Source organism: Ostrinia nubilalis, chromosome 13, assembly GCF_963855985.1.
Source record: "Ostrinia nubilalis chromosome 13, ilOstNubi1.1, whole genome shotgun sequence".
NCBI lineage: Eukaryota > Metazoa > Arthropoda > Insecta > Lepidoptera > Crambidae > Ostrinia > Ostrinia nubilalis.
The window spans coordinates 7,478,626-7,491,117 of NC_087100.1; the positions used below are offsets into that span (position 1 = coordinate 7,478,626).

The window sequence follows — 12,492 nt, forward strand, 5'->3', positions numbered from 1 at the left end:
TGTTGTATATTGCATGTATTTTAAACGATTATCACAACGCTCTATACATAAATTGCACCATAAATAAAAGTACCGTAAAATCAGTCTGGTACCAAAGAGCTAGATAAAACCAACTAAATGGAATGAATATAAAAATACTATGAAATAATTTAGCAATATACTATACATCTACTTATGATAATTAGTTAATTTACATAAGAAACGCCAATAAAAGATAGCTTAATGTATTCAATAGACAGATGAATGTAATCGTTTTACAAATATTATTTTACTCTAGTGAACACTTAAAATGTATGGGGCGTTCTCTACATATTTTATCGAACTACCGTAAAATTGAACCTCACATCACTGCAAGTTGGTACTATTCTAATTTTCACCTTACGTTTGAACTTCATTTAAAAATCACACTTCATTATTTTCCACATATTGGTAAATATTTTACAATTTAGGAATGTATAGGATGGAAGATATCGGTCATTAAAATTGATTAAAAACGAATTACATACATTCATTCTCACAAAAGACTTAACTGAGATAGATTGTGCGTGTAATAGGCCTTTTAAAGCATGACTAGGTAAGACCAATCCGTTGACGCCTCAAATTATTCTGTCAAATTGATTTTGTAAGAGCGAGGAAATATAGCAAAAGTTTTTAGCACCCATTTCATCATTGCTCGATAAGGCTAATAAAAATATAACTCAATAATAACAAATAGTACAAGATGTTTACGTTTTTAAATAAATAGTGACTAAATCCATAAAGAACATTGATGAAGCGGGCATTGCGAAATAAACCAGTTAGTAATTAAAAGTTCATATCACATTATAGTTTTCAGCAAACATAGGTTCTGCAAATAAAATAATATTCCACGAACAACATTTACATAATACTAACTCAATCACAGTAAATAAAAATGTCATTAGTATGTATAGACCTTAATATCCTAAGTTACTTGGAATTTTATTATTATGACCGTTTATTTTATAATAAGTAATGAAAACCATTATTCAAATGGATAATAACTAAATGGCGAATCAATTACGATATCAGAATACTAATCAGTAGGTAGCTATTTTACCATCTAAAAAGTTAAAATTCTAACTGGCACAATTGTGAGCATCCGATAATAAAATCCGTTCTAATGTAATATCTGGATGAACCCTGCTCAACGTATCACGTACTGCATTCGCCGTCCTACGCTCCCGACTATAGCTCGTTTAGGCTTCGGCTCCCTCTGAAAATAAAATAGAAGATTTTATTGACGTGATATAGTATAAGACGGTTTCTTCTGATTAATATCTATAGAAATTCAACAAACTGCGCGATCTTATCATGTTAACTTACTTAGAAAGAAGATGCTCAAAAAACTTGCTTTAAAAATTATTGGTATAGGGCAAGGCTGCTCAACCTTTTAAAGAGTCGGGCCAAACGGTGGATTTAGTCGTTAACGATGGGCCACTTGCATTTATGACAGCTAACTTCAGAGAGGTCTTAGGCTGAGTTGCACCACCTAACTTTGACCGTAACTATGACGTTAATCGGTGTTTTTGTATGTAGTTTGACAGATTAAGTTAAAGTAAGATGGTGCAACCCAGCCTTAGTGCCTTTTCACACGTTCCGGTTGCCGGCTATCCGGCGCCGGGTACCCGGTGGTGAAGAGTATGGGCATGGTACGTAGCTTTCACATGTTCCGGCGTAATTAATCCGGCATGCCCATACATTCACGACCGGGTACCCGGCGCCGGATAGCCGGCAACCGGAACGTGTGAAAAGGCACTTAAAGTTTGTATTGTGCGCGGCGGGACTTTTTAATTTGGTGCGTTTTTTTTTCATACTGTACATGCGCGGGCCACTTAAAATTCTTATGCGGGCCACACTGCGGCCCGCGGGCCTTGGGTTGAGCAGCCTTGGTATAGGGTAATGTAGGCACTTGAATATTGTTTCAAAATCTTAACTACGATTTTTATTGTCTACACAATTAAAATAAAACACAAACTAACCTGGAGTTAAAGGATGATCTCGTAGCATAGAGCCTGAAAAATTATAAAGTTTCATAAATATTTAGTTTCAAAAATTTATAATAAATGTTCGAGAAGAGATGAGGAAAAAGCGTGGCTTATCATTGGTATCAGAATAATATTGATTTTGGCCACGGAATTTGCCACTCTGTTCTCCTTAGTAGGTACAAATAAACTACGTTGACTACGCACGCACTAAGTAAATTACCATTCTCCTGGGTTACATTTTTATTTAATTTTATATAAGTAGGTATGTAATACTTATAATATTGTGGGCATGCTTTACATGATAATACCTACTTTTTGGTGTTGCTACGTATGAAAATAAATAATTGATACTATGGTTTAAATGTGGAAAATGGAACAAATAAAGAAACATGCAGAAAATGAAAGAATAATGTGCATGTGAATACGGTACACAAAGCTCTGATATGGGCTTGCTTTGATGGATTCGAATACCACTATGTATATTCGCTTCTTATGCATTCAAGCTGTTTGCGCAAATTAAATTATATCCTAATGCTATTGACAATGCGCACAACAACTATCTAACTAAACTACAGAAATAAAAGAAGAACCAGTTTCTCTCTCACTTTGGTTGCTGCTGAAACAGTTGTTTCACTGGACATAAATCGATCACAGTTTAGAAAGAGATCCGCTAAAAGTGACTCAAGTTGATAAAACAGGGTAAACATTCCATTTACAAATATGAAAAAAAAAAACAAAGGTGCCAGGGACAACATTGAAAAAAAAAAACAAGAATAGCACACAAAAAGCAGCGCACGCGCGTTTACCTATACAGCCTTGACATTGACTAGCGCTCAGTACAGAATAGCGTCTGAAAGTTGGTTACTGGTTAGTGCCGCGCCCGGCGTGATGCCCACGATGCTGCCGCCCACGCAGGCCTCCACGCCTTCTGTAGACCACCACCACACGGATCTTACACCACTCACACTGGCGCGGTTACAACACTAGGCTCAAGTTCACCAGAATAACAAGTAGTGCTGATAGTATCGCCGTATGTGTAATAGTATCGATAGGGCATTTTGAGCGATCTGCGATACTATTGTTCTTATTGTGATTTTTGACAGTTTTTGCAAAAATACTATCGAGTATCGACTAAAGTTACTATTACATAATGGCGATAGTATCGATAGCACTATCGATATCTCAAATATTTTTAGATGTTCCGCAACAGTAATAACAAGTGGTTAGTGACCAGTAAAATAATTTAGTAAAACCTCTATTAGTATCTGTTGGTAATCTCAAGCCTTAAACTCGTTATACAATACTACTTTTAGCTTCACACACAGCCGTTGATAGCGTAATATTTGTATACTGATGTTGAGTATCAGTTACAAAGCCTTTGCTTACGTCAAGTGTTACTGATCATTTGCGAACAAATTGATAAAACAAAAATTTGATATGTTCTACATAACAATTTACAAGATTTACTGTACATTATATTTTGAAGTGTTTTCAAACACACCTGAGCCAGTAAAATGAGTGTGTAAGAATCCAAAAAACATGCCAGTTAAAAATCATAACCGGTACCGGTATACCAAGTTTTTTAGGTGTCTCTTAACATGCCTGTTTATTCTGAAATAATTAGTAATTGTATAAGAAAATTAATAACATGTATTACTTGTTTGATAAATCCAATACCTGCCTAACGTTAATTAATAAGTCATCACAGTTGAACAAACACCGACTCTATGAAATTAAAAACATCGTGCATCACAGTTGAACAAACACCGACTCTATGAAATTAAAAACATCGTGCATGTTAAGATTTTAATTAAGAAAACTAAAAAAACAGACGGAATACTTCGAAAAAACAATTAAATTATTATTAACCTTTAACCGACGACGTGCGGTCTCACAGACCGCTCCAGTTTTTGAAATTTCTGGATTGCAATGTTCTACTTACTTCCGTGTCCCGAGCATCTCAGTACCTTCGAGTTTAGTTGCCCAAACGCCATTAAAGGTAGTGGTTACATTGATGAGGGCAGATTTAATAAGATAATTCGATTTAAAGTTCAACAGCGGTCTGTGGGACCGCACGTCGCAGACTACGTGACATTTTTGTACCAATCTAAGACTTGCATTTTTGTTTTAGACGACTCATTTTTCGTCAAAATGATGGATCCTGGGCCACCAAAACCTAGGAAAAGACATTTCCTAATGTTATATTGATATTAGGACATACAATTTTGTAAAAGATGGCAGTCTGTAAAAAAATACCGCGAAACGGGTGGTAAAGCAAACAGTGACCTGTATTCTAGGCTCTGATATTCCAAATTAGCCTGATTTCATTGCACCAGCTGCAAAAAAGACGCACATTTTAGTCCACCTAAATTGAAAACGAAATTATCTTACAGGTGTTACCTATGCATACCGAAAATGCTTGACATGCGGTAAAAAAAATGTCCTGATTTTGCCTAATGTTTACCCTACGTCAAAATATTTTTTGTGCATGTAATGTACGTGTCATTTATTTTTATTTTATTCATTACGTTCACTATATTTAGGAAGGAGTATAGTTTTTCTTCCTTTGATTAAAATTTACAAGTTATACAGGTATTATTGAACTCTAGTGTAATTTCAATGAAAATAAGGGTCAAAAAAGTTTTAACCATATTTAAATAAATAATGTACATTGATTCTTCACAAATTATACGTATCTTTATTTGTAATACTATAATGTTCTCAAAAAATATAAAATCAGTATACTTTTATACAAGAGATGATTACTTTTTGAGTAAACGGTATAGCGGTCCCACAGACCGCACGTCGCAGACGGCGTGACAAAAAAATCACGTCGTCGGTTAAAGGTTAAATATTTAAAGTAAAAATGAAACGTTTTCTTTCATCTGTAAAATTAAAGACAATTGTTAGAACACAAGAACTGATTGTGGTTTTATTAAAGAAATATAAAATAAAGAAACTAACTTTGATTTGTCTTGACTAGAAATATGAGCATATTTTGATTTAAAAATATAAATTGTAAGTAAGAACGCTTACACATTAAGCTCAATAGCTGCCCGCCAATCGTGTGAAACTAGCGTTACTGCGTTAATTGACAATATTCATAAAATATATCATTTCATCATGAATACAAAAACTGATTAAAAAAAATATTTTGAAATATCCCAAAATGTACTAGACGTGGAAATTAAAACCGTGATACCGCTATTTCACATAGTGTAAAAGCGTTCTCCACTCTACTAGACTTGGAGTAATCCCTAACGCTGTTTTCGATCGGATATGTTGTCACTACAGCTAAGTTCAGACAGCAGTTTGTTCTCGTTTACCTTTTCAATCAGGGACTTGTACAACCGTAAACGAGATTTTTCATAAAAATAGTAACAATAGAAAGAAATTAATTTGTGCTCAAGTAAAATAGGTATTCTATCAAAGAATTTATTTTTTCTTGTATCCCGTAGGAATTTGCCGTAAGATAGTATCTAATATAACACGCAGTGGCGCTTAAATGTTCATGTCGCATCACACACAAATGTAACATCCAATCGAATGAAAATGGTTGTCGTTTAAAAGACTATCCCACGTAAAAAATCTCATCCGTAATTTGTAAATGTAATCTGTATACTTGAAAAATTTAGTCGTATATTCGCCGTTTGAACATAGCCATAGTGACTATGGCGGCGTCTATTTGAGTGATTTTCACACTGAGGGCTGAGTGTGTTTTTTCAGTCAGTTTGAGTCAAAAAATGACATTAAATGTATGACGGATTGTACAGCGCTCCTAGCGGGAAACTATCAAAGACTAGTATTTTCATACATTTTTTAGTGAGCGCGTTTGATGTAAACTCACACTCAGCCCACTGATCCAAAACGGCGTTTGAGTTTAGTAGCCCCATAAACACAACACAGCTCACATCCATCAGCTACAAGCACAGCGTTAGTTTACCTGTGGTGCAGGCGGCGGCGCTGGCGTCGGGGTTGCCGGCCACGGACCACGGCCGCGCCTTGCCCGGCGTGCGCGCGCAGCCGTTCCCTGAACACACGCACGCTCACGACTCACGCCACGCCCACGCAACGCGTATGCCACGCCCACACAACTCACATTTTCCGAAGCTATGCTTATAGTTCCAAAATACTGAACTGTCCTATCTATGACATTGACAGTGGGGCGCCACCGTCAATACCGGATCGCTGGTTCCGATTTTTGCCATATTGGAAACCATATAGTTGAATGATGGTAGCGCCCCCCTGTCATTGAGTTTGGTGGGACAGTTCAGCGTGGGTCATCTATGTATAAGCATTGGCTTGATTGACGTGGAACAGTTACGAGACTCGATGTTGCATTTCATCTTGAGTTCTACGATATTTTTAATTGTAAACAAAAAACAGACTAAACTCCAACTTTAACAGTTCCAGTGCAATGAGTTTAAAATATTATGAAGTTATTTCGTAATTTGTAATTTATGACTGAATCATAATATTCATGGTTTTGATTAATGTGTAAAAATTATGATATGTATTGTCATTATTAACGTAGTATGAGTAACGGTTGATTTGATAATTAGATTGATGAGTGATCCAAACATTCTGAATTCCATATCCATATCCGTTTTAATAAGCGTCGAAAAATGTGATGGTTGTGTGCATACATATAACGATATTAGCGGCGACAGGCGTAATTCTGTAGGCCAGCAGTAGCTTCACTCTAAGCCGACTGGACAGCACAGAAGCCGTGTAGCTCATACCCACACAGTGAATGGACGATCACAGTGTACAAAGGACAAATTAAGCTTTGAAGCTGACATTTGTCGATGCTAGTAGAATATTGGTATATAACTGCGCATTTTAGGTGCTCCCTATGAAATTGTCGTTTGGTATGAGATTTTGAAGAATTACAAATGAATTTCTTTTAATTGTTTCTGTATAATAAATGAGACAACATTGAAGTTAACTGGTATTCCACACAGCATTAAGTTCGCCTTTTTACCTCAATTTTTGGTAGGTATATGAATATGATATTACACGGCAATTCCATAATAATCGCTTAAAAGAGAAGAAAATCTTATAATAAAAATAGAAAAGTGCGCCGTGCCAGCATTTTAAAAAGTAAATATGATCTAAAAGGTAACTTGTGTGGTTTGTGCCTTTTGTGATCAACAAGAAAAGAGAAATATATTGTTTGCTTTGACGTGGTCCATTTTTTTGCAGTCAATTAGCATTATAATCAAGATACTGTTGTGTTACACTTATAAGATTCTATTAGCATCGAGTTCCACGAGTATAAAACATTATTGGTGACCTTACCCATGGTGTTGACGTTGTCTGAGGAGCGCGATGGCGGCGGCGTGGTGGGCGCTTTGGCTCCTACGTTGTCGGAAGACTTGCAGCGGGACACCTCTGTAATTGGTGGTCAGAATAAATCTTATTCTTTTATCGACGGATCGCATTCATTTATACGCAATTTCAAAATGTAATGGACACATGAATGATTTTCATGGGTTCAGATCACATCTTAAATGGGTTCATCTTTAATAAAAACAGTCATGTAATATGTTAAGATTACTCATGTGATTCCAACATGTAATGATACTCACCACATTCTAATAACACGGGCGTGCTCTCTCCAGATGTAACGCTGTACCTGCAAAAATAAAATATGATGTTAGGAATACAAATTATATCGTCGGGTAAGTACCTGGTTGACAAACAGAAGTGGAAGTGGGCAGGGCATATGGGTTGTAAATCTGATACGCGTTGGGGCAGAAAAGTATGTTATTGAGTGGCGTGGCGACCACGGACTGGAAAACGTAATGTAGGCAGTCCTCTCACTCAGTGGATGGAAGATCTAGGTGAAGGTCACGGGAAGCACCTGGATGCGGTTAACGCAGGACCGAGCGTTAGAAATCTGTGGAGAAGATGTTTGTTCAGCAGTGGACGACTGGACGTCATTTGGCTGAAATGGACAAGCATCAAACTGTCGTCCTTCCAAAAATCTCAAATCGGCAGTTCCATGCCTAAATCGTTGGGGTATTGTTGGCTCTAATATTGTCCCTTGTGACGTCACACATGTCGTTTAAAATACTTTTACACCAGCTCGTCTTCGCTTACATGGTGTCGTCGCGCTGCAGCGTGGGCGAGTGGCGCAGCGGCGAGGGCGAGGCCAGCGACGACAGCGAGTGCAGCGAGCGTGACGTCAGCGGCGTGCGCGCCGACAGCGACGCCTCCTCGCTGCGGCGGCGGGCGGCACTTACATGGTGTCGTCGCGCTGCAGCGTGGGCGAGTGGCGCAGCGGCGAGGGCGAGGCCAGCGACGACAGCGAGTGCAGCGAGCGTGACGTCAGCGGCGTGCGCGTCGACAGCGACGCCTCCTCGCTGCCCGGCGGTGTGCGGCAAGTGCGCCAAAACTCGTCCAGACCTGCCAACGCACAACACTAGTTATTTACGATACCAGAGTGTTACACGGCAAGCGAACAGATAACTTTTTTTTATGCATAACAAGGCAGGTATTTGACCACAATCGCACCTGATGTGAACATACATACATATTGGCTTTACGCGACAATTTTGTTATTGTTATTGTGATTCGTTCGTTCGTTCGTTTCAGCCGAAAGACGTCCACTGCTGGACAAAGGCCTCCCCCAAGGATTTCCACAAAGACCGGTCCTGCGCCGCTTGCATCCAGGTACTTCCCGCGACCTTCACCAGATCGTCGGTCCACCTAGTGGGAGGCCTGCCCACGCTACGTCTTCCAGCTCGTGGTCGCCACTCAAGAACTTTCCTGCCCCAGCGGCCATCAGCTCTTCGAGCTATGTGCCCCGCCCACTGCCACTTGATTTTAGCGATTCTGCGGGCTATGTCAGTCACTCTGGTTCTCCTACGGATCTCCTCATTTCTGATTCGATCACGCAGGGAAACTCCGAGCATAGCACGCTCCATCGCTCTTTGGGTGACCTTGAGCCTTCTTATGAGGCCCATAGTAAGCGACCACGTCTCAGAGCCATACACCATCACTGGCAACACACACTGGTCAAATACTTTTGACTTGAGACACTGCGGTATTTCGGACGTGAGAATTTCGCGAAGCTTCCCGAACGCTGCCCAGCCGAGTTGGATTCGACGAGTGAGTTATTGTGATTGTATTGTCTTAATCTAGGATACAATAACAAGTTTTAGAACAATAGATACCTTCATCGATGTCTTGTGACTGATCGGTAATAGGGCGTGACGGCGCTCGTGTTTTTGCTCGTCTGGGTCGACCTGTTAACAGAAATTTTTGTTCATATAAACATGATTACAAAAGGATAGGAAGGGAAGGAACGTGGGAAAAATCAGAACTAATAATCCAGTATAGACAGCAGCGCCCTCCTGACGATGTCATAGCTGGGACGGTTCATTTTTGGACATCTCGCGCCGATGTGACGTCACGGCCGCCAGGCGTGCTAACTCGACCGGGTTGTGCGTCATACCAGAGTAAATACAAATGAGTAGACAGGTCACCTTCATAGAAACGCACCGTGTGCGGTTTGTATGTGAGCGCGCGCCAATACGTATGCGGCGCGCACGCACACACTGATCAGCGCACCTCACCGCTAATCCACGCTAAATTTTGTCAGTGTGTGCGTGCCCGCATTGTATTTACTCTGGTCATACGCACGTATACAGTTCGCGGCAGAGAGTGGGTACTGGGTACCTTTGACGAGGTGCCGCAGCGTGTGCGCGGGCAGGTCGGCGAGCGCGTCGGCGGCCTCGGCGTGCAGCGGCGGTAGCGACAGCATCTCGTTGCTGCTGCACTGCTGCTCCGCCACCGACTTGGGCCGCACGCGCCGCTGTGACGTCACGTGGGTACCTTTGACGAGGTGCCGCAGCGTGTGCGCGGGCAGGTCGGCGAGCGCGTCGGCGGCCTCGGCGTGCAGCGGCGGCAGCGACAGCATCTCGTTGCTGCTGCACTGCTGCTCCGCCACCGACTTGGGCCGCACGCGCCGCCCGCCGCGCTCGCGCCGCCGGCAGCCGAGCGGCGTGGCCTGAAAAACCAGTTAAGAAAATTAATAAAGCGAAATTAACCTTTACTCTTTAGGTGTCGGATTGGCTGACTCGAGATCCGTTGCCTAGATCCTGTTGGTTCAAACCCATACGTAACAAAAGCATATTATTTTAGCTTAGCACGAGGGGACCATCTATCTATATCGTCACCGTCGTGGCAGAATTAAATAACTGACAAAACCAAAGTTGCGAGATATTCACGTTTTTGTGATTTTTTTCGTTAAAAATGGCGATAACTTTTAAGGGTAAAAATATTTTACTGTCGGTCTTTTGATATTTTATACAGCAAATTTACCTTTATTAAATCAATATTCTTCGATGATGTTATTTTGTATTATTTCAAATAAAAAAAATAAAAATGTAATTATTTAGTTTTGCCACAACCGTATTTTACAACTAAGTTGCAGTTATTTAGTTTTTGCATGTCACTTATTTAGTTTTGCCACAACCAAGGTATTACAAAAACGAATATTTCCATCGAATAAGTACACTTGTTTAATTTTGCCACACTTTTATTGACCTAAATGTTGATTTATTCATTTTATTTTATTTGTTTTGTTAATGCGATTTTAGTCAAAATCTGTAAAATTGTTAAATAATACTAGAATATACCTGCTTATTACATACTTATAAATGTTTAACAAATTGGTATGGTAACCATCAACATCAGATTCCTATAACATTAAAATTAAATTGAGAGAACCAACATCAAAATGAATATCAAAATTAAAATAATCCAAAAACAATAAAACTGTAATAGGGATATCTTACCATCAACGTCATGGCAGAACGAAGTTCAATGTCACTGCAGATCTCCGTTGACGCTAAGGCACATCGGCAGCTCAATAGACAGATATGGAAGTCCTTGCGACATGATGTTCGCAACTTTAATACAAATAGTATTAAAGAGGCGATAGAGCGGAACCAAGGCTCGAAAATGTTCGCTAGAGACAGCTCTATTGGGCGAAGCTAGCTGACGAAGCTGAAGACTGCGGAAGGTGGTGTAACGCCAATAAAAGCCGAGGTTCTGGGTGAGATTGAAAAGTTTTATGGACAGCTATATACCTCGACGAAGATATTGTGGATATCAGCATTATCAGCCTATACGAGATTAGGATGGCTCTCAAACACCTAAAGAACAACAAGGCACCGGGTCATGACGGGATAACCTCGGTCCTTCAGAGACTATTTAACTTCGTCTTACTCCAGGGAACAACGCCAGAGGCATGGAACAGAAGCGTGGTGGTACTCTTTTTCAAGAAAGGGGATAAAACCTTGCTGAAGAATTACTGACCCATCTCGCTTCTGAGTCATGTCTACAAGCTGTTTGCGAAAGTTATCACGAATGATCTCGCGCGTAGGTTCTATGACTTCTAGCCTCCCGAACAAGCCGGTTTCTGAAAAGTGTCGGTACATATCGAGGTGCTGAAGTGCTTGTACAGAAACGCCACCATGTTGGTCCGAGTACAGGAGTGGAGTACGAGGGCGATTCCTCTGCAGCGAGGCATGAGGGAGATGTTATATCTCCGGATCTCCGAAACTATTCACCGCTGCATTGGAAGACGCTTTCAAACTCCTTGAATAGAAAGGATTCGGCACAAACATCAACGACGAGTACATCATTCAGCTTCGGTTTGCCAAAGATATTGTGTGGTCATGGCAAAATCACTGGAAGACCTCGGCACAATGCTCGAAGACCTTAGTCTCCCAAAAAACGAAGCTTTTGTCGAAAGCTTTTGTTGGTTAGGAGCTCGAATCTTGAGATTGTTGACAAGTATGTCTACCTCGGACAAACGTTTCAGCTAGGTAGAGAAAGAGGTCGAATCCAACTCGGCTGGGAAGCATTCGGGAAACTACACAACATCCTTTCGTCCAAAATATCTCAGTGCCTAAAGACAAAAATCTACAATCTGTATGTGTTACCACTGATGACGGCTCGGGAACGCGGCCTCTTACTCAAGTTGCCCAGCGTGCTTTGAAGAGGGCTATGCTCAGTTTTTCTGTACAAGAGACAGGGCACATAGTACGCAGAACTGACGAGACGATGGGGCAGCAAGGTTCTGGAGTGGAGGGCACCTACCGAAAATCACAACGTGGACTTCATAAAGGTAGCAGGAAAGCACTGGATGCAGACCGCTACCAGCCGGTCATATTGGAAATCATTGGGGGAGGCCTATGTTCGGCAGTGGACGTCCTATATGGCTGAAATGATGATGATGATGAAGGTTTAACATCTGAGTAATGAACATTGAAATTAAAAGTAACATTTAAAGTAATGTTACAAAAATGAAATAAATCAAAAACACAATTGTACGAGTATTTTGAAGCAATGTTTCGAATTGAGTTGTGGCAGAATTAAATAAAGTCACTTATTGACTTTCTTAGTACAAGTATTTTGAAGCAATGTTTTGCAGTGAGTTGTGCCAGAATTAAATAAAGTCACTTATTCA

At 40.4% G+C, this 12,492-nt stretch overlaps 2 protein-coding genes across 3 annotated transcripts in view; both read right to left on the minus strand.

Moving 5' to 3' along the window:
• Positions 1-8,241, minus strand: LOC135077491 (uncharacterized). Its single transcript, XM_063972044.1, has 7 exons — positions 8,112-8,241; positions 7,598-7,644; positions 7,308-7,400; positions 5,950-6,036; positions 2,872-2,934; positions 2,001-2,033; positions 1-1,234 (listed from the first exon to the last, which is right to left on the minus strand). Coding segments are annotated over exons 1-7 (342 nt in total). The 5' UTR covers positions 8,114-8,241; the 3' UTR covers positions 1-1,217.
• LOC135077475 (F-actin-uncapping protein LRRC16A) overlaps positions 8,241-12,492 on the minus strand; it is a 26,828-nt gene continuing 22,576 nt past the window's right edge. For both annotated transcript variants that reach the window (XM_063972023.1, XM_063972024.1), the window contains exons 20-22: positions 9,693-10,023; positions 9,188-9,259; positions 8,241-8,417 (exon numbers count right to left, since the gene is read on the minus strand). In XM_063972023.1, coding sequence (XP_063828093.1) covers positions 8,251-8,417; positions 9,188-9,259; positions 9,693-10,023 — 570 coding nt within the window. In that variant the 3' untranslated portion in view covers positions 8,241-8,250. The remainder of the gene's footprint in view (positions 8,418-9,187; positions 9,260-9,692; positions 10,024-12,492) is intronic.